The sequence below is a fragment of the Onychostruthus taczanowskii genome, unplaced genomic scaffold (assembly GCF_017590055.1).
Source record: "Onychostruthus taczanowskii isolate IOZ18803 unplaced genomic scaffold, ASM1759005v1 scaffold184, whole genome shotgun sequence".
Classification (NCBI taxonomy): domain Eukaryota; kingdom Metazoa; phylum Chordata; class Aves; order Passeriformes; family Passeridae; genus Onychostruthus; species Onychostruthus taczanowskii.
In genome coordinates this window covers 300907-326093 of record NW_024499062.1, presented here as the reverse complement: position 1 = coordinate 326093, position 25187 = coordinate 300907, and the positions used below count along the sequence as shown (strand labels likewise).

Here is a 25187-nt window from a genome sequence, read left to right as displayed (position 1 = left end):
CTCCCAAAATGCTGCAGGATGAGGAGTTCTGGTTTTAACCCAGGTCCAGAGGGGTTTAACCCTGCAGGGATTGGGAAGAGGTGGAAATGTGGCACTTGGGGACACCCTGCAGCAGCAGGACCTGGAGCTGCTGGAGCAAATCCAGAGGAATCCATGGAGCTGCTCCAGGGCTGGAGCCAGGCTGGCAGAGCTGGGAATGTTCCCCTGGACAGGAGAAGGATCCAGGGAGAGCTTCCAGCACATTCCAGGGCCTGGAGGGGCTCCAGGAGAGCTGCAGAGGGACTGGGGACAAGGGATGGACAGGACACAGGGAATGGCTCCCAGTGCCAGAGGGCAGCCATGGATGGGATCTTGGCCATGAGGAATTCCTGGCTGGGCTGGAATTGCCAGAGCAGCTGGGGCTGCCCCTGCATCCCTGCAGTGCCCAAGGCCAGGCTGGACACTGGGGCTGGAGCAGCCTGGGACAGTGGCAGGTGTCCCTGCCCATAAATGTTGGGATGGGTCATTTTTCCCCATGGATCTGGGCTCGGGCCATGTGGAATTTTCATGCTGGGCTCTTGACAGGTGTGATGGGAACACCTGGAGCTGAACAATTCCATGCTTTTATTCCCAAACCCTGGAGGCAAACAGGCTCCATCAAAGACCCAGGGCAGGGGTGAAGAACAAAACGAGTTCTTTAATTGTCAAAAAACCCCAAAAAACAGGAGTGGGGGAACACCAAACTCAGGCCAAAGGAAACCACAAAAATAAACTGTGCTGAAGCAAATTTGGGAGGTTTCCAAGCCAGGCTCCTCAGCTCCTGGAGCAAGCAGGAATATTTGGGGTCAATCAATGGGAGCAAGGCAAGGCAAACAAAGAGGAGCACTCACCACTTCCCAGAATGCCAACACCTCTGGAGAGGGAAGGGTTTCCATCTGCTGGAATTCTGGCTTCATACTGAGCAAAAAGTCCTGGCAGCCACACCTCATCCATAAGATAAAAGCTGGGAAAGCTCCAGCAGCGTTTTCTGATCCCAAAGCACCTCAGGAAAAACATCAGGAAAGCCTCCAGCCCCTGTTTCTGTCCCATTGTTCTTCCTGAGGCCCTGAAAGCAGCAGGGAAGACCCAAAAATGACTTTTTGGGATGAGAGATGGGACCAAGAACAGCTGGAGTGAAGATGCTCCATGAGGTCTCACTCAGCCCTGTGGAGCTTTGAGGATTTCCAGCTCATGGGATGGTTCTTATCAGCCCCACTTTGAGATAAGCATTTGAGAAATTTGGCCCCCAAAATTGTGTTCCCAGTTGTTTTCCTTGCTGGACTCTCCCACTTTGCTCCATGGAAAACCCAACAAAGGTGGTTTAGAATCCCAGAATCCCAGACGGGGATGGAAGGGACCTTAAAGCCCACCCAGTTCCAACCCTCCCACCATCCCAGGCTGCTCCAGCCCCAGTGTCCAGCCTGGCCTTGGACACTGCAGGGATGCAGGGGCAGCCCCAGCTGCTCTGGCAATTCCAGCCCAGCCAGGAATTCCTCATGGCCAAGATCCCATCCATGGCTGCCCTCTGGCAGTGGGAGCCATTCCCTGTGTCCTGTCACTGTATCCATATTAAAAAAAAAAAAAATCCCTCTCCCTCCTTTTTCAAAATGGAAAACAGGGAGATGAAGCATTGCTTGGAATGACCAACCCCACACCAGGGGTGTCAATGGGATTATGGGAAGTTCCTCCTCCCCACGCCTGGTTTAACTGGTTCTTCCCACAGACACCTTTCACCCTTTCCCTTATTTATGGCCATGCCAAAACTTGCTCCTTTCTCCAGCCAAAAATACCCGGAGCAACCCAAGGATTGATCCAGGGAAACAAGAGCAGCCTCCCCTGGATGCGGACTGGGAGAAGGGGATTGCTCCAAATCTTTGGAAGAGTAATTAAGGAATGAGCAGATGGGACCAGTCCTGGTTCCTTGCTCAGCTTTTTGAATCTCCAGAGTGAATCCAAGGCCAGCTGAATTCCAGGGAATGTACAGCTGGATGAGTTCCAGGAGCCAGAGTCACCTCAGCAAAGTGTGACCCTGCATGGGATCCATGGAAAACAATTCCAAACATGCCCACCCTTCATCAATTTAATTTAAAAAAAAAATAGAAAAGAAAAATTGCTTCAGGATCTTCTTTGAAGCATCCACCAATTTCATTAAAAAAAATGGAAAATTAAAATCCATCAGGGATCTCCTTTGGAGCACTAAGGACCTTTTGGGGGTTTCTCAATTTAGGATGGTCTAGATCACACTGGGAAAGGGGGTTTTGACTTGGAAGGTGCAGGATTTCACTGGGAATGTTTCAACGTGGGAAATAAAAGCAGATTTAGATCAGAAATGGAGGGGAGATCTGGGAATCTGAACCAGGGAAAACACCCCAACATGGAATCCAGAGGGAGCCACTCCAGGAATGGGAAATTTCCTCATGGAAAGGGTTGATAAGAATTGGAAGAGGCTGCCCAGGGAGGTTTGGAGTGCCCGTCCCTGGAGGTGTCTGAGGAACTCCTGGATGTGGCACTCAGGGCTCTGGGCTGGGGACAAGGTGGGGATTGGGCACAGCTGGGGCTGGGAGGGCTTTTCCCACCTCAGTGATCCCAGAATTCTGGGATTTCCAGGCTGGGATGTGCTGCTGCCAGTCCCAGAGCTCCACTGGTGCAGAGCTGGGTGGCAATTCCATGGTGGGCAGGTGACAAAAACCTTGCCAGGGATGGAAAAGCCACCTCAGTTTGGTCACTGAGATCCAAATTTCCCAATTTTTCAATTTCCCAACCCAATCATGGCCTCTTCTCTCAACGTTTTTGAGACCAAAAGGTTCTGGCCTCAGTCCTGGAGCACATTCCCAGTGCTGTCCTCCTGGGATGAGCCCTGTGGGGAGTAAAATGGCAAAAAAAGAGGGAAATTTATGAGAATTTGTGATTTTGAGCCACCATGGTCAAAAATCCCTCAGAGAGGGATGAGGTCTGGATTCATCCCATTCCCACAGGACTGCTCTGCAGGCTGGGTCACTCCAAACTGGGGAGCAGCCAAAATTCTGGTCAAAATTCTGCTGTTAAAAACCCATCCTTCAGCTGAAGAGAAAATCAGAGCAGTTGAAACAGCTGAAGCTTTTAATGGGATCCATTCCCACTTCTGGAGCCCAGCAGGGGGAAATCCATCATATGTAGATATTCCTATCCCAAAATCAACGGGACTCCAGCTCCCAAAACCATCCCAAAACCACCCCAAAAACATCCCCCTGCAGCCCAGCAGAGGAGCTGCTGATGAGAACCTCTTCCAAGTTGTCCAAAGGCCATTTTCTCACCTCTTCCCAAGCTTTTTTTCCCCAAGCTGCTCAGCCCTGTGAGCTCCAGGAAGCGATGGGATTTGCAATTACACGCGTTGGGAATTTTTGGCCACAATTTTGGTGGCGATCCAGCAGCGATTTTTGCCCGTTCTGGTTTTTGGGATGGCGTTATTCCCAGCCTGATCATTCCCAGACCTCAGAGCCTGCTCTCATTCCAGGATATTTGGATGGAAGGTCTGGGAGGTGTCAGCCATGCCTCTGTCTCCACAGGGATCCTGGGGAAAGGCGGGGGAGTGACGTGGGATGGGGAGGGAAGCCCTCAGATCTGAGCCATGGATCCCACTCACCACAGCTGGAACATCCCCGTTCCAAGCACAGAATTCCCTGCTGGAGGCATCTCAGGAACTTCCAGAAGGTTCAGTTGCTCAGGTCCTACTTTGCTCATCACCAACACCAAAAATCTTCCCTTCCCCTGCCGAGTTTCCCAGAGCTCTGGAGGGATCCTATGGATCACATTCCACAGAATTCCAGAATTATTTAGGTTGGAAAAGCCCTCCAAGATCACCAAGTCCAAGCTGTGCCCAATCCCCACCTTGTCACCAGCCCGGAGCACTGAGTGCCACCTCCAGTCTGTCCCTAAAGAAATAATATTAATATTGTCAGGGTATTAAGAATAATATTAATATTTTCAGGGTATTAATAATATTAATATTGTTAGGATATTAATAATATTAAATAGCATTAATATTAGCAGGATTAAAAGAATTGGAAAGGGAAAAGAATAATGGGAATAAAATAAAATGAAAGAAAATGAAATGAAATAAAAAAAAATAAAAATAAAATAAAATAAAATAAAATAAAATAAAATAAAATAAAATAAATGATTTTTTGCTTTCTTGCCTGCATTTCCTGAACAGAGAAAGGGTGGCCTCTGTCACCAGCCCTTCCTGGGGTTTGGATTTTGTTTTTCCATGGGATGAAATTTGTGGCTGTTCCACAGGGAATCAGATGGAAAAGAGAGGGATAAAATCCCATTTCTGCCATGGAACAACATCAGGCTGAGCCTGTTTCTTTGCAATAAAAATAAATGGAGAAGGATAAACGTGGGGGACACAAAATTGTCCCCTCATGGTGACAGCCACCCACCCCAGCCACGGCACAGGACCCCAGCTGCTGCCAGCTTGGAATTCTGATTTATCCAATGGAAAAACCAGCCAGTGGTCCCTAAAAATAACCAGAGCCACTCCTCTGGATGAGATTTTAAGCCTCCACTTCAGATTTTATCTTCCCTGTAAATATTAAGCAGCAGGATTTGATTTAATGCAAGGAAGGAGGAAAATTATCCCTAAATTTGCATCATCCTCCTGAATCCAAGTGTCCCAAGGAATATTTAAGGAACTTCACAGATCTCTTTTTATTTTTTGTCCCCTTCCAGATATTTTTTGCTCCAAGTGGGATGTGCCAGCCTGTAAATTCATGAGCAGGTCACAGTATAAAAACCCCAGTAACAGGAAAAGGAGAAATCTCATTTTCCCTCCTTTGCAGTATTTTTTGGTTTTTTGCACATAATTCCAATCAGACTCAGAATCCCAACCTTATCTCATGTCCTCACTTTGGAAGGCAAGGACTACAACAGAATTTCCCCCCATTTTTCCAGAGATTTTTCCCATTTTTCACTCACCTGCTCCATAGAAGACAAAAGGGGAGCATTCCAAAATTCAGCATTTTGAGATGTTTCATCCTCGGATGGAAAGGGAGCTGAGCACTCCGGGACACGCTGGAAATCCTGCAGATTCCGGGAAAAATCAAGGAGCTGGGAGTCAACCCTGCTGCCTCTCGTGCTGCCAGGGAGCTGCAGCTGGTGCCAGGGAAATATTCCTGCAAAAGCAGCAGATGTTGGGAGCCAGGGATGAGGGAAAGTCACGGGAGGAGGCCGGGGTTTGTTCCCTCCGGGGATAACGGGAGTGGAAGAGCAGGAAAAGCACCTGGAGAAGCTCCATCCTTCCATAATCCAGGGATTTCCTGGATGCACCTTGGAATGTGTTTCCATTCACCACCCTGCAGGAACTTCTGGGAATATTTACATTTTTTAACCATTAAAAATTTTTTTTAACCTTCTCCAGGTCCAGTGGCGATGATTCCCACAGGTTTTGATCCTGCTTTTTATCTCTTCTCCTTGTTTTCCAACCTCAATCCTTGGCTTCATTTGTTGCCACTCAATTCTTGCACGAGGGAAAATTCCCAAAATTCCCTGGAAGGAGATTTTGGGTCGGGCCTGTTCTCCCAGGCATCTCGTGATGGGATGAGGGGAAAAGGCCTCAAGCTGTGCCAGAGGAGGTTCAGGTTGGATTTTAGGAAAAATTCCTTCACTGACAGAGTGGTCAGGAATTGGGACAGCTTTTCCAGGGAAATTCTGGAGTCTCCATGCCTGGAAGTGTCCAAAAAAACAACCGGATGTGACACTTGGCAACGTGGTTTAGGATATTCAGGGTTGGACCTGATGATCCTGGAGGTCTTTTCCAACCAAAATCATCCCACAATTCCATGATCTGGGTATTTAAAATCTGGGAGAACTATTGGGAATGCTGTCTGTGCATCATGGCAGGATCCAAAACGACATCAAAGCACTGACAGGGCCACCTGGAGTGCCTGTGGGGCTGGAAAAACCTGGAAAATCCACAGGACAATGGGATTCCCTTGAGGCTGAGCTGCAGGGAAACCCTAGGAGCCATGGGGACAAAGGTAAGTTATGGAAAAATGGAGTAATTTATGGGAAAATTGAAAAATTTATGGACAACCTGGAGTAATTGCTGAAAAAAATGAGTAATTGATGGAAAAATGGAGTAGTTTATGGACAACTGGAGTAATTTATGTAAAAATGGAATAATTTATGAAAAATTGGAATAATTTATGGACAACCTGGAATAATTTCTGGGAAAATTGAGTAATTGATGGAAAAATTGAGTAATTGAAGGAAAAATGGAGTAATTGATGGAAAACTGAGTAATTTATTAAAAACTGAGTAATTTATGTAAAAATGGAGTAATTTATGGACAACTGAAGAGGGAATAAAAGACCGAGGCAAACAGGGATCACCCATAACCCACCCTAAACTCCCACCACAACCAGAAATAAATCTCAAATTCCTCATTTTAGGGAAATACAGAGAAGAGGGAGGGACTGTGCTAGCAGTTGAGGGGTTAAATGTGGAGCTGCCCATTCCCAGCTCCATTCCCAGGATTTATGACCTTCAGGAGGCCACCCCTGGTGGTCCTTGAGATGACCCCACCAGCAGAACGGAATTCAGGGAAAAATTCCAGGCAATGGAGCAGCAAGAGAAAAAATTGAATTTTCTTCCTTTGTTGTTTCTCTCAGGTGAGGATTCCAGGGCCTGTAAAAAAAAATGGGAACAAGTTTGTGGTGGGACAAAGAGTGGTGGTTTTCAATTAAAGGAAGGTCACTTTAGGTTAATTAGGGGTGTTTTAGAACGAGGGTGTGAGGGTCTGCTGGCCCCAAGGGAAAAGGGAAAGGAAAGGGTCCAAGGAATTCCTGGATGTGGCACTCAGGTCGGGAAGAGCTGGAATTCCCAAATTTTTCAAATCCCTCTACGTCCTGCAGTGCTCGGAAATGGAAGTTTGGTTCCATGGGATTGGGAAGAGTTCAAATTCCCAAATGTGGGAGGCAAAAGCAGAAAAAGTCACAAAGCCCAGAGAAAAACATTTTAGAGAGGGTTCCCTTGGATCCCACTGAAGGCCAAAATTCCAAATCCAAACAGGTTTGGATATAGATGGCTCTGATTCACTTTCTGGACAAGAAAAAAAAAACAAAACAGTTTAAAAACTTATAAAAATCTCCTTTTTTTGCAGGTTTTTAGTGAATTTTAATGGAAATGATTCCCATCAATCACCTCTGGAAAGTCACTTGCCTAAAGCGTGGAGAGACAAATCCGATTTAGGGAGGTTTTCCAAAGGGAAAAGCACTTCAGCTTGGAGTTTTTCCAGCTCATTTACAGGGATGTCAAATTTAACAACCTTAAGGAATGAGGAGGAGGAAGGGGGAGAGGGTTTAAAACAAAAAAAAAAAAAAGAGAGTTATTTCAAATTTTGCCCCAAAATATGCCCGGAGTTTTTAGGCTCTAGTATTTTTGACAAGTTCCAACACACACAGGCAGTTGGAGCAGCAAGAAAAAAATTGGAATTCATCCATCCAAAAAAAACCCCCAAAAACTTGGCAGAGGCAAAGAAAAGGAATAAAAATATTGGGGGAATTTAAAAATTGATGAAAAGAAAGGAGCCTGGAACTATGGACCAAGGGAAAAACTCAGGGAAAAATCCAGCAGTGGAAAAAAAAAAAAAACTCCCTGGATCTCACGGAAAATGAAATGTTTGGGATAGCAGGAATTTCTCCTCTCTCTCCAGAGAAATAGGGATAATTTCTGGAATGCTGAGCTGAGGAAAACTCCAAAAATGAGACACATTTTAAAAAATAACTGGAATTCCTGGGAAAAATATCTCTGGGAAAAATCCCTCTCTGCTGAGGAGGGAGCAGCAGGACGAGTTGGGGGAGCTGGAAGGTTTTGATGGAATAAATATTCCCAAGAATGGGACAATTTAAGGGGAGGAGACTCAGCCCTTCAAAAGTACCTAAAATAAATAGATATAAAAATATCTCTTTTGCTTATTTTTAATTAATGTGATAGAACACAAAAAGGGGAAATTTAAAGCAAAAAAAACACAAAATCTTTCCAAGAGAGGAAAGAAAAACTCCTCCAGCTGCAAAATTCCACGGGTGGGGGCATTTCCAGTGGAAGTGGGGCTGTACCTCTGGAATTCCTGCTGTGCACATTCCCAAAAAAAAGGTGAAGGAGCTGAGATGGGAACTTTTGGAGCTGAGGGATTTAGGACAGGAGGTGTCTGTCCCAGCAGGGCTCTGGGTTGGATCAGTTTGGGATTCAGGCACCAAAAAGGATTTCATTCTTCCCCATAAATACTCATCCCTGCCACGGCAATAAAAACAGTGGGGAGGAATCCAAATCCCAGGATCTGCTCCCTGGTTTCCCCTCAGGACGGGGCTGATCTCTGTTTGTGTCCTCAGCTTGGCTGTGCTGGAATCCTGGGATGGGTTGGGTGGGAAGGGACCTTCAACTCCTGCAGTTCCACCCTCTGGACACTTCCCACCATCCCAGGCTGCTCCCAGCCCTGGCCTTGGACAATTCCAGGGATGGAGCAGCCACAGCTGCTCTGGGAATGTTGTGTGAGAGTCTCCCCACCTAAACCCACTAAAAAATGGAATTAGTAACAGGCTGTTGAAGAGCTAAAATATCCCTAAAAAGGGAATCCAGCTCAGCATTCCAAATCCCACAGCTGGCTGTTATCCCACTAAAATCCACAGTGCTCTTCCCTCTTTCACCCTCCCTTCATTTCCCAGACATTTGGGATGAAAACCAGGGAATAAACCACCAAACAAACCCCCACGTTCACCCCAAGTATCATTTCCCAACTGCTTCCAAATCTCTTTTTTATCCTGAGGGGAATTCAGGGAATGAGGGCAGGTCCAGCCTTGTCTGCACAGCCAAATCCCACAAGGAATTCTTCATCTTTCCCTGGGAAAAGCAGCAGGATGGGATTCAGGAATGGGAATGGGGAGGAGAGGAGCCAGGCAAGGGATCTGTCTTGGTTTGAACAGCCAGGTGTCTGCTGAGGAAGGCAGGATCCTCCCCAGAAATGGAAAATGTAAACCCCCTCCCTTTGAATTATTATAAATTTGAAATTAAGGGGCTCTCAGGCAAAGATATGGGAGCAGAAATAACAGTTCTTTAATTGGAAAATTAAAAATACAAATGCAATAGTACAAATAAAACAAACCCCAGGCAGAGTCAGAGCAGGAGCTGAGCCCTGTGGGTCAGGGTGGTGGCACAGTCCCATCCCATGGGGGCTCAGCCCTCCTGCAGTGCCAGCTGTGCTTCTGCTGGAGCAGGGATCCTGCACAAGGCTGCAGTTTTCCTCTGAAGCCCAGAAATCGGCTCTGATTGCTGCTAATGAGCCGTGGTGCTTTTTAATTAAAAACAAACCGTTTGAAAAGGCTTGATGGAAGACCAAGGAAGTCACTTGGAGGGTTTCTACCTAAAGAGAGGTCAGAAAACACCAAATTATTTGGTCAGGTGTGGGCACAGTGAACTTCAGTTAAATACAGAGCAAGAGCTCAGCAAAACCTTTGGGTTTCCAGGGACTCACAGAACCCTCAAAGAATTATTTCCTGTCTGAACATCCAAGCCAAAATACCTGGAAATGTCACTCAGGAGGCTCCAAATCCCCAAATTTTGGTATGGTTGCAATCAAGAGAGTGCAGGGTTTCTACCTGCAGGCAAAATCCTGGAGATATCCAAAACTTTCTGGCTCTTGTGGCTTCAGTTTCCAGGTTTTCAAGTCCTGAGCTCCAACCAATCTCAGTTTCCAGCCCCCAGGTAAGAATTTGGAACCTTGGGATCTCCAGTTTGGAGTCAGAGAGCCCAAAAAGTCTCACAGTGAGCCAAAAAAAAAAAAAAAAAAAAAGGGAATTCCTGGCAGTTTCACCCTGTCTTGAGCAGCTTTGAGCAGCAGAGGAGCTGCCCAGGTTTATTCACATTCCTGGAGGTGCTGGAAGTCAGAAAAATGCAGCGCTTCATTCTTGGGCCGATCTGGGATTTGTTTGTGGGATTTCACACCTGTGGAATTCCAAAGTGAAAAAAGGGATAAGGGTCTGAATCAGCTCAAAAATGGATTGGAAATGAAGCATCTGTAGGATGGAATTCCCACTCCTGAGTCCGTGTAGTTTCTGCTGGTCACAGGGGGTTTGACAGATGGTTTTTGAGGGGATGCCATGAAACCTTAGAACTGGAAGTTACACTCATGATGCAATTCTGGAATTTTTGGGTGTGAAGGGACTTTAAACCCACCCAGTGCCACCCCTGCCATGGCAGGGACACCTCCCACCATCCCAGGCTGCTCCAATCCTTCCTTGGACATTCCAGGGATGCAGGGGCAGCCCCAGCTGCTCTGGCAATTCCAGCCCAGCCAGGAATTCCTCATGGCCAAGATCCCATCCATGGCTGCCCTCTGGCACTGGGAGCCATTCCCTGTGTCCTGTCCATCCCTTGTCCCCAGTCCCTCTGCAGCTCTCCTGGAGCCCCTTCAGGCCCTGGAATGTGCTGGAAGCTCTCCCTGGATCCTTCTCCTCTCCAGGTGAGCACCCCCAGCTCTCCCTTTCACTAATAATTATTAATTTGAACAGCAAAAGAATTCTTTGGCGCGGCATCCTTAGGAACTGCCTCTAACTGGCGTTTTGGGGTCACTAAATAACCCCAAAAAGTCAATTACGGGCTGCTCCTCACCACAACCAGCGCTGCAGCCGCGCCTCCTCCTGACGCCACCTCAGCGCCGCCATTACACCCTGCATCCCAGAACTACAACTCCCCTCATGCCCCGCGGCTGGGTGCCCGCCGGGAGCCGCGCTGAGGCGGCGCGGAGCCTGCCGGGAGTTGTAGTCCGCCCAGCGGCGGGCAGGGAGCGAACTACCGGCGGCCGGAGGAAGCGGGGGCGGCGGGGCCGGGAGCGAGCAGAGTCCCGGGATCGGGATGCGGCCGCGGCCCGGGACGCCGCCTCGTTGCCCGGAGCGACACCATGCACCCGGCCGTGGCGGTGGGGCTGGTGTTCGGCGGCTGCTGCAGCAACGTGGTGTTCCTGGAGCTGCTGGCCAGGTGCGGGGCCGCGGGGAGGATTTGGGGGGGATAAAGGGTCAGGGGAGCCCATTCCAGCGGGATCGGGGTGATCACCCCCTCAGGGTGTGTGAGGGGCCGCAGTGCCAGGGTGGCTCTGGGGGATTTGGGGTGCGGGGGCACCCGCGGCTGGCACTGAGGGGGTTTTACCCCTCAGGCCTTGGTGCCCCTCATGGAGGAGCCCAGAGCTGCATCAGCGCCCTGTGTCCCCGCTGGATCGGGATTTGGGGTGTTGTTTGGAGGTGTTTTGGGGTGTCCCCCCGTGTGGGTGACCTGTCCGGGCACAAGGAGCGGTGTCCCCATGCCGGGCAGCGCTGAGATGGCAGGGACAGCACAGGAGCTGCCCCCGGGGACAGCCAGCCGGGAATGTTCTCACCTGGCACTGCGAGCTTGGAATCTTGCAATGTTTTCCACCTGGGATCGCCACTCGCTGCAAAGTCACCGAGTCCCCTTGAATTCCCATATTGGAGGCTGATGATTTTGAGGATCTCGCCTTCCTCACCCTGATGTTTTTGGGGATCGTATTCCTTACTCACCCTGATGTTTTTGGGGATCTCGCTTTCCTCATCGTGGTGTTTTTGTGGATCTCACCTTCCTCAATCACCCTGATGATTTTGAGGGTCTCACCTTCCTCATTCACCCTGATAATTTTGGGGATCTCACCTTCTTCACCCTAGTGTTTTTGGGGATCTCATCTTCCTCACCCTGATGTTTTTGGGGATCTCGCCTCACCCTGATGTTTTTGGGCATCTCACCTTCCTCATCCTGATGATTTTGGGGATCTCACCTTCCTCATCCTGGTGTTTTTGGGGATCTCATCTTCTTCACCCTGATGTTTTTGGGAATCTCCCCTTCCTCACCCTGATGATTTTTGGGATTTCACCTTCCTCACCCCAGTGTTTTTGGAGATCCCACCTTCCTCAGTCTGATGTCTTTGGCGATCTCATCTCACCTTCCTCACCCTGATGTTTTTGGGGATCTCACCTCACCCTGATGTTTTTGGGGATCTCCCCTTCCTCACCCTGATGGAGGAAGGCTGGGTGGGTTTGGGAAAGGGCTGATCAGAAAGCTGGGAAAGCCCAACTGGGAAAATAAGTGGTGCCTGAACTGGTTTGGTGTGTAAAATCCCAGTGAGTCAGCATGGGGCTGCACCCCCTGAGCCCTCAGTGCACTCCAGCTTCCAAAACCAGCCCTTAATCCCTCCCAGCCCGTCAATATCCCAGATGATTAAAGGAAAAGGGGACTGCAAAACCCAGCAGTTGGGATATCTGCTCCAAAATGGTGCACAATCCCTGGATAAATCAAGAAGCAGTTCCTGGAAGAAGAGACCTTGTGTGAGGAGTTGTTTTTCCTCTCAGGGATTACTCCAATCTCTGCCTTTCCTGCCTGAGTGACAGAGGAGGAATGAACCCCTTGGAAGCAAAAAAACCCCTTTGGATTTGGCTTTTTTTTGCCACTCTGTCTCCTCCAAGCAAACCTTAAACCAAAACACTTGGCTCTGTTCAAAGACTGAATTATTCAAAGGTGACTGAAGCCCAGGGGAGCAAATTCCAGAAGACCAATTGCAGACATCAAGGAAAAGCTGCTTTTCACACAAAACCTTCTTTCAGGCAGCATCTCTCATCCCCTTTAAAAATTCCTCCATTCCTAAAAATTCCTCCAGCTCAATTCCTGTGCCTTTTACTTGCCCTGCTCACCTTTAGTCCCAAAATTGGGATAACACCAGTTATTTTGTTTGGGTTTTGGAAGGAAAAGTTCCTCTTGCAGGTGAATATTGCCATAAAAAGCAAAATCCTGGAGCAGGATCCCAGGAAAAGGCAGTGACCAGGCTGGTGAGGAGTAGCCAAAGGTGATTGGGAAGAAATTTGCTCAGGATTTATAAGGAAAGCAAAGGAATGAGAAGTGTTTAGTCTGGAAATGCCTGAGGGCAGACAAAATACTTTAAATGTGTGGAGAGTGGCTGCAGAGGAGAGAAATATTTCTGCTGGGCTGTGGAGGCAGAACAAGAAATCTCAAATTTCTTGATTTGAGGGGCTCAAATTGCTGTGAAAGGGATGTAAATCAGGCCCAAAAATCAGATTTTCTCCCTTTCCATGTGGTGAAGTAGGAGGGAGAGCAGGGAAACTTCTTACTGGGAGGACTTTTTCCAGTTATCTGCAGCTGAAGCAGACCTTGGATCCAAATTTATCTCATTTTTTAGGTGGATCTGAGCGAGGATTGTGAGCCAGAGAAGGAGCCATTCTTAACTGTGTCTTATCAACCAGCACAAAACCCTGAGTGCCAACACTGCTGATAAAATGGGGTCATGTCCAGGGCTCTGGGATCTGGGAGGAGGAAAAGCCCAGCCTTGGGTTATCCCAGGTTTCCAGCTCCTTGTGATCTCCTCGGGAGCTGCAAGGCTGGAGATAAGGCTGGAGATAAGATTTGCAATCCTGCAGCTTCTGGCTCTGCTTCAAGGTCTCTTCCCTTTCTCCCAGGAACTTTTGAACCTTTCATCCTCAGGGCTGAAGTTTCATGGATAGTGAAGCTGGGAAGAATGTGGGAATTGGCAGAGGGAAGTGGCTCAGGGTGGTGCCCATCCCTGGAAAAAGCAGGGAAAATGGAATTTTCCCAGCTGCTGTTGGGCCAGCCCAGCATTCCCCAGGTGGCTCCTGCTCCTGAGAGCTCTGTTGGATGACAGAGGAGAATTTGGAGGAGACAGCTTGGAAATTCCTGTTTTCCAGGGCATTTCCCAGCTTGAATCCTGCAAAACTGCAGCCAGGGACAGCGTGTTCCATGAGGAGCTCCCAGGAATTCTTGGCCTGGAAAGATTCCCTAAATCCCTCCATGTCCCACGAGCTTGCTCATTATCTGCCCTGTCACGGCCTCCTCTGAGCTTCTGCTTCCCAGGAAATCCTTCCCTGTTCCCTGGAGCTCCTTAGGGAGGGTTTGTTTGAATTCCCTGGTGTGGAATTCCTGTTCCCACAGGATAAATGTTTGGTTTTCTCGGAGGTGGTGGCATTTCTGCACTCCTGGGTCCCTCTAAGGGGGACACAAGGGAACTAAGAGGGTCCCTTTGGAGCTCAGACAAAATTTTGTGGATTTTGAAACCTTGTGGAGTTGCTGTCAAATTAAAAAGATCCGTGGATGTCACGTGGGATTTCTGCCAGGACTTTTTTTGGCTCCTGTGAGGAGTTTTGGTCCCTTCTAGAATTCACAACCAAAAGGTTTTTTTTTTGCATCCAGAAATCCCAGGGGAGCTGAAGCTTTTTTAGGGGAAACTGAGCAAATCTGAACCAAGGACACTCTGCCAGCGCAGACCTGACCTTGGCACTTCCCTCCTGCAGCAGGAATGAGGAATATTGAATTTCCAGCTGCCTTTTCCCCCTGGAAAGGCACATTACCTCAGATCACCCGACCTCTAACAAACCCAGCAGCTTTTAGGAAGGGACAGAGTCCTCCTGAAGCCACTTCCCGTGGGAAAGAGGGAGATCCAGCAGTTTTTTCTTTCACTTCCCGACCTGACTGACCAGTTCCTCTTGGGAAATGTTGGAGGAAACACCCTGCAGGTGTTTGCGCAAGCTCAGGTGAATAAACCCTGAGTAAATCCTCTCCAGGGTGGGTCTCTTTTCTGGGAAAAGCCATGGGATTCTGGGAGAAGGGATGGGATTCTCACTCTTTAGTTGGATGCCGGTGTTAGTTCTCCATGGATGGCTCTGATGCTTGTCTCTCCCTGCCTGCAGGCAGTTCCCAGGATGTGGGAACATCGTCACCTTCTCCCAGTTCCTGTTTATTGCAGTGGAAGGTTTCATCTTCGAGGCCAACTTCGGGAGGAAGCGCCCGGCCATCCCCATCAGGTACAATCCCAAGGTTTTCCCAAGCAGGAATTGCCTGGATCTCTCTTGTCTCCAAAAAGCTTTTCATAAAATGGATTTTCCACTTATCCTCTGGAAATCCCATCCGTCCTGCAGCATTTGCAGAGCCACGTTGGGAAGCTGTCAGGCTGGATAAAATCCACAGTGATTTATCAGGAATTTTTAATGGGAAGTTGCCATCAGGTCCTTCCCTGTCACAGGAATAGGGCAGAGTTTTGCACAGGGAAGAGTTTGTTGTGTTTCAAAAGCTTTTTGTCTCTGGGATTTGGTGTGGTGGGAGTGGGAAGGGAAAGTTTTCCTGGAAAATCACCCAAATCCACTTCACATTTCTCTGCTGAGGACGAGCTTGGTGGCAGACCCAGGAGCTCTGTTCTGCTTTCGTGAGGGGTCTCTCAGCATCTCAGGGAGGTTCCTGCACACCTCCCAGGTATTTTTCCCTGTTTCAGGAACTATTTCATCATGGTGGCCATGTTCTTCACCGTCAGCGTGGTCAATAACTACGCCCTGAACCTGAACATCGCCATGCCGCTGCACATGATCTTCCGCTCGGTGAGCCCCGTCCTCATCCTCCTCCTCCTCCTCTTCCTGGGGCTCCCATTCCATCCTTTCTGCTGGAACTGTCCCTGCTCCATGTGTCCTGAGAGCACCAAACCCCTGTGGAGATCCTGAATTCCAGCTGGTGGGAGAGCAGCCTCGCTCCAAAGCTCAGCTCCAAAGGTTTCACGTTATGGTGTTGATCATTAAATTCCAGCTTAATGGGTAGACAGGGAAGCAGGCTCAGACAGGATTTGGAATTCCAGAGCTGAGGGGGAAGTGGCAGTGACAAAACCAATCCCAGGCACTGGTTAGCCAAAGGGATCCAGCTTTCCCTGCCACCACATGGTTTGTGTTCTGGTCTTGAACATCACAGGTCAGAGAGCATGGATTTGGGATTTGGCCTAATTCCACCTGCACAGGTCTTTGCTTTGGGAAAAAAAAAAAAAACAAAAACCATTAAACTGCATCTTTACTTAAGTGTGGATGAGTGCCAGGCTAAAAGATCTTTTAAACCCCAAGGAAATGCAGCTCCAGCTGTTGGGAATAACAAAATCTCCTGATGGGAGCTCTTTCCCCACAGCACATCCTGGGGGTGGAATATCTGGGATCAGGAGAGGTTCAAAAGAATAAAACCGGCCCACGCTGAAGGAGACCTGTCCCACATGAACTGTGAGGGGTGGTTCTGCTCCTGCAGTCAATCCCTGGAGCTGGGCTCCTGGTCCCAGTCAAACCAGTGGGATTTGGCCACCTTCTGATCACACCATTTAAAAAAAAAGAAAGGGGAGGTCTCCTGGCCAGGAGATCCAATCCTTATTCCCAAGGCACCCAGCTCACCTTCTCCCCTTCTCCTGGATGAAGGGACTCAGAATCATGGAATCACTGAGGCAGGAAAAGAACTTTAAACTCATGGAGTCCAAGCACTGCCAAGCCACCACTGCCCCATGTCCCAAGTGCCACATCCACAGGGCTTTAAATCCCTCCAGGGATGGGGACTCCAGGGCTTGGACAGGATATTGGGAGTTTTCCCAATATCCAGCCTCAAGGAAGCTGTTCCTTCTCCCTGTCAGTTTTCCTGCTTCAAACCTGCAGTTTCTCTTGGTGTTCTGGCATCCACCACACTGAGTTTGCAGTGTCCCTTTGGGATCAGCATCCCAAGCTGGGGAATTGTGGTCTGCTGACCTCCTGTTTTGGTTTTCCCTTCTTTTTTTTTCCTCCAGGGTTCTCTCATAGCAAGCATGGCTCTAGGGATCATCATCCTGAAGAAAAGGTAAATCACAACCTTCAGCTCTTCAGGGAATGCTCTGCCACGGATTAAATCCTGCTGGGTCTTTTGTGCCATCACTTTTCCTGTTAAATATTCTGATTTTAATGATGGGAAACTGGGACAGAGAGCATGGCACAGAGGCTGGAATAGCTCCTTCTGCATTTCCACCTCTCCCTCCTTTCTTGGCTGGAATTTTGGGCTGGGAAGAGATTTTCCACAGCTGCAGCCTCTTGTGTTCACTCCTGGCTCTTCTGGAAGGGCTCCTGGGGGATGCTGTGCTGGCTGTGGCTGGGGTGGAGCTCGGTGCCTCCCTTCTGCTGGGGACTGTGGCTCCAGCAGCGCTGATAACACGTTAATAACACGCTGATAACATGCTGATAACACATTAATGACACGCTGATAACGCTGAGCTGTGCCTGCACGGAGTCAAGGCTGGAGTTGTGGGATAAACTGGGATAAACTGGGATAAATGTGGGGAGCACAGCTTCTTCAGGTGCTGAGCTGGAGTCTGCTGGCCCTGCCAGGGTTAGGAAGTGGGAATGTGCCTGCTGTCCCAGATGTGGAGCAGGAATTCAGGGAAGCAGGGGATGGATGTGAGCCAGGCGGGGTTGGTGACGTGTCCCTTGTCCCCTGTGCAGGTACAGCGTGTCAAAATACAGCTCCATAGCCCTGGTGTCCCTGGGCATCTTCACCTGCACCTTCATGTCTGCCAAGCAAGTGGTAAGGATGGGAAGGGACAAGGAACCTCAGGAATTCCCTGATTTTTCATGGAGACACGAGGTGTTTCCTACCTCTGCATCTGCTCCCCAGAAGCTTTTCTTCCTGGTTTTACTTTCCTGTGGGATTTAATTTAATTACAGGTGTCTGTTCACCTGTTCACACTGCTTTTTGTTGGGAATAAATGTCTGGTTTTGGCCTCAGAGGTAACAGAAAGAAGCTTTGTGTGGCAGGCAGGAGCAGGTGAATCCTAAACAAAAAGCCATCAGAAATCTTCCCTCTTTCCATCCCACAAGAGGTTGTTGCCTTTCAGGCTGGATTTTTCCTGTTGTCATCCAGCCTGACCCTTAAATAAAGTGCCTGTGCTTGGAGAGCAGGAGGGAGGGAAGCAAATCCATGTGGAACACACTGGGAGCTTTTCCTGGGTCAGCACCCACGGCCTGACCCTGTCAGCTGGTGACAAAAAAATGGCACAAAGTGGTGGCCGAGTGAAAATTGGCTGCACTTAATCCAGCTCTGCTAGGTTGGAAATCAAAGGGAGCTGTCAAAGCTCCAAATTTCCCATCATTTCAGAGCTTTTTTACCCTCAGAATGGCTGAGGGAGGGCTGGGCTCTGCAGCCTTGGCTCTGTTAATCCAGATCAACTCCCAGCAGGGCTGGAGCTTGGGCTAGAGCTGACACTTGTGGAAAATGTGAATAAATCTGATTTTCCCTGGAGCACAGGGAAAGAGCTGAGGCAAGTCCAGCTGGAGTTGTGCCCTCAGCCTGATTTCCTCGATTTCTTGACCATAAGCCTGGTTTTAGGTCTGGTTTTAGCTCCTGATGGGCTTGGCCAGGACTCTTATTCCTTCCTAGAAGGTCATTTCTGGGATGGGGACACAGGAACCTGGGAAGGGGATCACAGGAACCTGGGAGTGGGTTGAGGACACAGGAATGAAGAAATGGGATGGGGACACAGGAACCTGGGAATGGAGACACAGGAATGTGGGAAAGGGATGGGAGCATAGGAACCTGGGAATGGGATGGGGACACAGGAACCTGGGAATGGAATGGGGACACAGGAACCTGGGAATGGAATGGGGACACAGGAACCTGGGAATGGGATGGGAGCAAAGGAACCTGGGAATGGGATCACGGGAACCTGGGAATGGGATGGGGACACAGGAACCCAGGAATGGGGACACGGGAACCTGGGAATGGGATGGGAGCATAGGAACCTGGGAATGGGATGGGGACACAGGAACCTGGGAATGGGTACACAGGAACCTGGGAATGGGATGGGAGCACAGGAACCTGGGAATGGAATGGGAGCACAGGAACCTGGGAATGGGATGGGAGCACAGGAACCCAGGAATGGGCTGGCTTTGGGAGCTTGAAAAGCAACACTGAATATGTTTGTGGTTAAAAATTCAGTGTCATCCAACCAGGCCATTCCTTTCAGGAAAAATCCTAATTTGATCAGATTCTGCCACTTTTTTTTGCTGGAATCTCTGCATTCCCTGGAGCAGAGTGGGAAACCTGTGGCTGCTGTAGGGACCTGGTGGCTCTTGGTGACTCTTGTGTCTCCCTTCAGGCATCTGACTCCAGCCTGAATCAAGAGGATGGACCCCAGGCTTTCCTCTGGTGGTTGCTGGGTATGTGGGGGCCACATTTCTGGGATACCGGCAGGATTCTTGGAATTCCCCTGGAGAGGGGCTGGGGCTGCTCCAGGTGTTCTTCAGCACAAGAGTTCACAGATGAGGCTTTAAAGTGTGGTTTTCTACCTCCACCTGGGTCTCTTGGTGGGAAATCTGGGATTGATTGTTACCAGTAGTGGCACAAACTGCATCCCAGGTATTTTTAAGGGATCTCTTGGAGACTGCAATCAAACCCCAGGATCGTTATCAGTTTTCTTACCCAGTCTGGGGCAGTTTGTTTGGTTTTTTCCCCCTGAAAGCCAAATTTGGTGAGTTGAAGCTGCAGGGTTGTGATTCCCTTCCAGGTATTGCTGCCCTCACCTTCGCCCTGCTGATGTCTGCCAGGATGGGGATTTTCCAGGAGACACTGTACAAGAAATTTGGGAAGCACTCCAAGGAAGCCCTCTTCTACAACGTGAGTCCCTGGGGCTCTCCCTGCTCCAAGGTCCCTTCCACTCCTGGACTGGGCACAAAAAGGATCCCACACTGCCAGGATGGGGCAGTGAGGAGCCTGCTCTGATCCAGCTGCTTTCCAGCAGGGAATTGGGGTGGATTCCTGATCCCACCTTGGGTTTGTTTCTCCCCCCAGCACGCGTTGCCACTCCCTGGATTCCTGCTCCTGGCTCCCAACATTTACCAGCACGCCGTGCTCTTCAACCAGTCTGGTGAGTGTTGTGCTGAAGGATCCGTGCTCCTGGGCCTTCCCATCCTCTGGAAAATCCTCTGGGAAGTTCCCTTCCTGCAGTTGTGCATGCTGGCACCTTGGGGTTTTCCAAGCCTTTTGGATTTTGAGGAATTTGCAGGAAGGAATTCCTGGCTGGGCTGGAATTCCCAGAGAAGCTGAGGCTGCCTCTGGATCCCTGGAAGTGTCCAAGGACATTGAGGGCTTGGGACAGTGGGAGGTGTCCCTTCCCATGGCAGGGGGTGGAATTTAAGGAACCATTCCATAATTCCATGGTTAAAGCTCAAGTTTCTTACCAATTCTCACACACCAGCCACATCCAAGAGTGATCCCTGGGAAAAGGAACGTGGTAGCTCAGAAGTGGGAGAACCGGGACCTAATCCTCAATGAGGGATGTGACCATGGACCTGCTGGGGTTTTTTTTGCTGGTGCTCCCCAGGATTTGCTGTGGGAACAGAGTGGATTCCTCCAGCCACCAGAGCTCTGACGCAGGAGAGCAAGACAGAGCTTTTCTCCCAATGGTTTTCCTTATTTTCTGTTCTTCCCCCTGGAATTGCAAGCAGAAGGGCTGTGCAAGGCTGCAGGGAGTCCTGGATCATGGTTAGTTAGTCCTGGCAAGCAGAGAGGCTCCTCCAGCAGTGACCTCATCCCGTCCTTTTTCCCTGCAGAGCTGTTCCAGGTGCCGGTGATCGGCCTGACCCTGCCAATCATGTGGTTCTACCTCCTCATGAACGTCATCACCCAGTATCCTTTATCCTTGATCCCACCCTTTGTGGCACAGCAGGATTGGGGCTGCATTCCTAAATCCTTGGAGGCTTCCCTGCCCTCGGGAGTTGCTGTTGGTGTAACTCCAAAAATACGGGGAAAGGGAACTTCTGTTTTTGAGGCTGGACTCGATGATCTCAAAGGTCTTTTCCAGCCTGGTTTGTTCTGGGATCCTGGGAGTTCTTCTCCATGGAAATGGAGGAGTCTGGAGCTTCCCTTGGCTCCGTGGCAGGGATTGTCACCCTTTTGCCAGCACAGTGGGGGACCTGAGAGATTTGGGATGTCCCTGAGTTCGTGGCATCCTGTTCCAACCCACCTGATTGTGGGAGGGAGTTTCCCCACGCACAGCAGGCTGCCCATTCCCAAAGGGAATCCCCAGTCTGCATCCCTGCTATCCCTTACCTGCTTCTCTCAGGAGGAGGAAATTCCTTGAGTCTTCCCTGCCCTTGGGAGCTGCTGTTGGTGTAACTTCAAAAATACGGGAGAAGGAAACCTTTGGTTTTTAGGTTGGACCTCAAAGGTCCAAAGATCTTTTCCAACCTGGTTCATTGTGGGATTCTGGAACTTCTCCGTGGAAATGGAGGAGCCTGGAGCTTCCCTTGGCTCCGTGGCAGGGATTGTCACCCTTTTGCCAGCACAGTGGGGGACCTGAGAGATTTGGGATATTTGGGATGTCCCTGAGTTCGTAGTGTCCCGTTGCCACCCATCTGATTGTGGGAGGGAGTTTCCCCACGCACAGCAGGCTGCCCATTCCCAAAGGGAATCCCCAATCTCCACGACAGCTGTCCCTTACCTCCTGCCCCAGGTACGTCTGCATCCGCGGCGTCTTCATCCTGACCACGGAGTGCACGTCCCTGACGGTCACCCTGGTGGTGACGCTCCGCAAGTTCGTCAGCCTCATCTTCTCCATCCTGTACTTCCAGAACCCCTTCACGGGCTGGCACTGGCTGGGCACTGCCTTTGTCTTCGTGGGCACCCTGATGTACACCGAGGTGTGGAACAGCCTCGGGCCCCTCCTGGCGCGCTGCCGCCGCAGCAGCAGGCCCAAGGAGGAGTGAATCCAAGGATTTTTTCCCAGGGACCTGTTTGTTGTTTTCCAGAGCAGAGCAGCAGGGAGCCCCCCCCCTCCCCCCCAGGGGGTGTTTTTATAACAGGGGAGGTGTTGGCTGTGCCAAGCTCCTGGGAGAACGGGGATCCTCCACTTGGGGAAGGATCATGGAGAAACAATCCGGGCATTTTTTACGAGTTGGCATTTTTTTAGGTGACTCCATTTGCTCCCAAATTTTCCTCCCCCCTTTTTTTTTTTTTTTTTTTTTGCCATTGGAATAACCCTTTTTAAGGAGAAGCTGTTCCAGAGCTTTGTTGGGAGCCCAACTTCCTTGCTGTTGGCTTGGATCAGTTGGACCCTGAGCCAGTTTGGTGCCGTCCTTTAATTGTCCTGGTGTCTGGAGCTGATGGCTGAGCCCTATTCCAGTGGGAATCCCTGATCCCTGTGCTGGGAGGATGTGGGATACAGCCCCAGCTGGAGCTTCCAGTCTTCCAGTGGATCCTGAGAGGACTGGGTTTCCTCTCCCTGTCCCACTTCTCCTCCCATCCCTTGGGATCAGCTTCCTCATGGCTTTGTGCCAGCCTGGCAGAGGCTCCCTGTCCCTCAGTGTCACCCCTGGCTGGTTTTCCCGGAGCTTCCCTGCAGTTTTCCTGGAGCAGCACCTTGTTCCCGTGGTGGTGCTGCTGTCCCTGCTCAGCTGGGCCAGTTGAGGCATCCAGGAGGGATGAAGGGGGTTTAATAGCAAAGGAAAAATGACGGAAAAAAAAATAATCCCAAAGTGATGGAAAGGCAGCACCTCCCTGCCAGGCATTCCCTGAGCCAAGGTCACCTTTCCAAAACTTCTTCCCTTTATTTTTACTACTGATTTTTATCAGCTGCTTGGGATAATCCCCTTCCCAGCTTTCCATGGCCTCATCCTTGCTGGGAGGCAGAATGGGAAAAGGGAAAGGCTCCATGATGTGTGCTGGGAGCACTGGTTTAGCCCCAACCCCAAATCCCAGTGTGGGAAAAGGGAATTCCATCTCACCCAGAGCCAGTGTGGTGCTGCCAGGACCTGCAGCTCCATCCCAACGTCCTGAAGGATTTTTTTCCCCCCATTTCCGTTTTTCCTGAGCCTGAAAAAGCTGAAGTTCAAGTGCCATGGGATTTTTCCAGGGATTTTGTAGATGGGGAGGCTGGCTAGCTGTAGGTCAGGTGATGTTCCAGCTGTTTGTGGTGGCTCCAGGAAGGATCCAGAGAGAGGCAAAACCTTTATCCCTGATGTTCATCTTCCAGGCTCTTCACACGGAGCTTCAGCTGGGACTGGGGAGGTTGGGAAGCCAGCAGAAACTTGGGATGAAGGATTTTAGGAGCAGGGAGTAACTGGTGAGGTTCTTCAGAGATCAAACACGGCAGGGAAACACCAGGGCTGTAACTCCAGGTCCATGGGTGTTTTATCTAGGGATTGTGGGATCCAGGGATTGTTTGTCCAGGAATTGTAGGATCCAGTGATTGTTTTACCCAAGGATTGTTTTATCCAGGAATTGTAGGATCCAAGCATTGTTTTTTCCAGGGTTTGTTTTATCCAGGGATTGTTTTACCCAGGGATTGTGGGATCCAGGGATTGTTTTATCCAGGGACTGAGCAGAGCTGACACGGAGCTGCTCCCAGGTGTATCATTCTCTGGGTCACTCTTCCTCTCCAGGACCTTGCACGTTGTCCCCAGTTCCCGTGGGATGCGGGAATATTTGGGGGATTTGGGCACTCCTGTTTTTTTTTTTACCATTTGCTTTTCACTCCCAGCCCATCAACCACGGGTTCTTTGTTGCTGTCAGGGGCATTTTTTGTAACTTCCTGGCGTGGTGAGTGCGTCGGGAATATTTATGGAGTCGCAGGAGTGGCGGCAATTCCCTTCCTGCTGGAGGACAGAGGAGGAAAGGTCCAGGCAGAAGGGCCTTGTTAGCCAAAATTAATTAACCCTCCAGGCTGGGGCTGCTGATTAGCTCAGTTTTAATGTTTGTGTAGAGATCAGAACACTTATTTTTTAGCAGAGGCTGGAGAAGGGAAGGAGCCCGACCGCTTTCGGGGTGGCCGGTTGGGTTTAGGGTGGGTTTGGGTTGGTTTTTTTAAAGTGAAATAAATCTGTATCCTCTTCAAAGGCTGTTGGCTTTGTGTCTCGTTTCGTGCTTTGCTGGTGGCTGGAAAATTAACGGAATCATGGAATAGTTCAGGTTGGAAAAGCCCTCTAAGGTCATCCAACCGTTCCCAGCGGTGCCAAGGCCACCACTGATGTATTTATGGAGTCGCAGGAGTGGCGGCAATTCCCTTCCTGCTGGAGGACAGAGGAGGAAAGGTCCAGGCAGAAGGGCCTTGTTAGCCAAAATTAATTAACCCTCCAGGCTGGGGCTGCTGATTAGCTCAGTTTTAATGTTTGTGTAGAGATCAGAACACTTATTTTTTAGCAGAGGCTGGAGAAGGGAAGGAGCCCGACCGCTTTCGGGGTGGCCGGTTGGGTTTAGGGTGGGTTTGGGTTGGTTTTTTTAAAGTGAAATAAATCTGTATCCTCTTCAAAGGCTGTTGGCTTTGTGTCTCGTTTCGTGCTTTGCTGGTGGCTGGAAAATTAACGGAATCATGGAATAGTTCAGGTTGGAAAAGCCCTCTAAGGTCATCCAACCGTTCCCAGCAGTGCCAAGGCCACCACTGATGAAAGTCCCCAGGTGCCACATCCACATGGCTTTGGAATCCTCCAGGGATGGGGACTCCACTGCCCTGTTCCAGCCCTTTCCACAAAGAAATTTTCCATGAATATCCAATCTGAGTAAGAACTCACCATTTTTTTCTAATATGAGAGAAAATGGGAAAGACTCAGCCTGGCTGGGGGAGTTCTGGAGAAGACCCCACCATCAGATCCAAGTTTCCCTAAATCCAGCATCGATGGGAGCCTGGAGCAGCTGGGGAGGAGGAAATTTGGGATTTGAGGTCTCCCAGCAACACTCAAATCCTCAGAACTGTCTGGATTTTGGGTCCCAGGCAAGACTCAAATCTTCACCAGAATGAGGTTCCCCAAAAAGACTCAAAATCTCAAACCATGAGAAACTGAGGTTCTCCAAAAAGACTGTCCTTAAATCATGAAAATTTGAGGTTCTTCCAAAAAACTCAAATCCTCAAACCATCAGAATTTGAGGTTCTCCAAAAAGACTCAAAAAATGCAAATAAGAGTTTGAAGTTCTCCAAAAAGGCTCAAATCCTCAAATCAGAATTTGAGGTTCTCCAGAAAACTTCTCAAAACATCAGAATCTGAGGTTCTCCCCAAAACCTCAGATCAGAAGTTGAGGTTCTCCAAAAAGATTAAAATCCTCAAAGCATTAGAATTTGAGGTTCTCCAAAAAGACTCAAAAAATTCAAATCAGAGTTTGAAGTTCTCCAAAAAGGCTCAAATCCTCAAACCATCAGAATTTGAGGTTCTCCCAAAAAACTCAAATCCTGAAATCAGAATCTGAGGTTCTCCAAAAAGACTCAAAAAATTCAAATCAGAGTTTGAAATTCTCCAAAAAGGCTCAAATCCTCAAATCAGAACTTGAGGTTCTCCAAAAATATTCAAATCCTCAAAGCATTAGAA

The 25187-nt window shown here is 49.4% G+C and overlaps 1 protein-coding gene across 1 annotated transcript; it reads left to right on the top strand.

Moving 5' to 3' along the window:
* Positions 1-10830: 10830 nt before the first annotated feature.
* Positions 10831-22130, top strand: SLC35B4 (solute carrier family 35 member B4). The gene is made up of 10 exons (XM_041401053.1): positions 10831-11028; positions 14769-14882; positions 15347-15449; positions 16655-16704; positions 17340-17421; positions 18992-19052; positions 19400-19509; positions 19684-19759; positions 20445-20520; positions 21347-22130. Exons 1-10 carry the CDS (start codon positions 10952-10954, stop codon positions 21597-21599), a joined length of 1002 nt encoding a protein of 333 aa, XP_041256987.1. The 5' UTR covers positions 10831-10951; the 3' UTR covers positions 21600-22130.
* Positions 22131-25187: the final 3057 nt, after the last annotated feature.

Bases quoted from the DNA above. Each gene is read 5' to 3' on its own strand.
- SLC35B4 (XM_041401053.1), top strand. From the start codon at position 10,952: ATGCACCCGGCCGTGGCGGTGGGGCTGGTGTTCGGCGGCTGCTGCAGC. The intron at 14,883-15,346 runs GTACAATCCCAA...TCCCTGTTTCAG, and splicing joins CGCCCGGCCATCCCCATCAG to GAACTATTTCATCATGGTGG. The intron at 19,760-20,444 runs GTGAGTGTTGTG...TTTTCCCTGCAG, and splicing joins CGTGCTCTTCAACCAGTCTG to AGCTGTTCCAGGTGCCGGTG.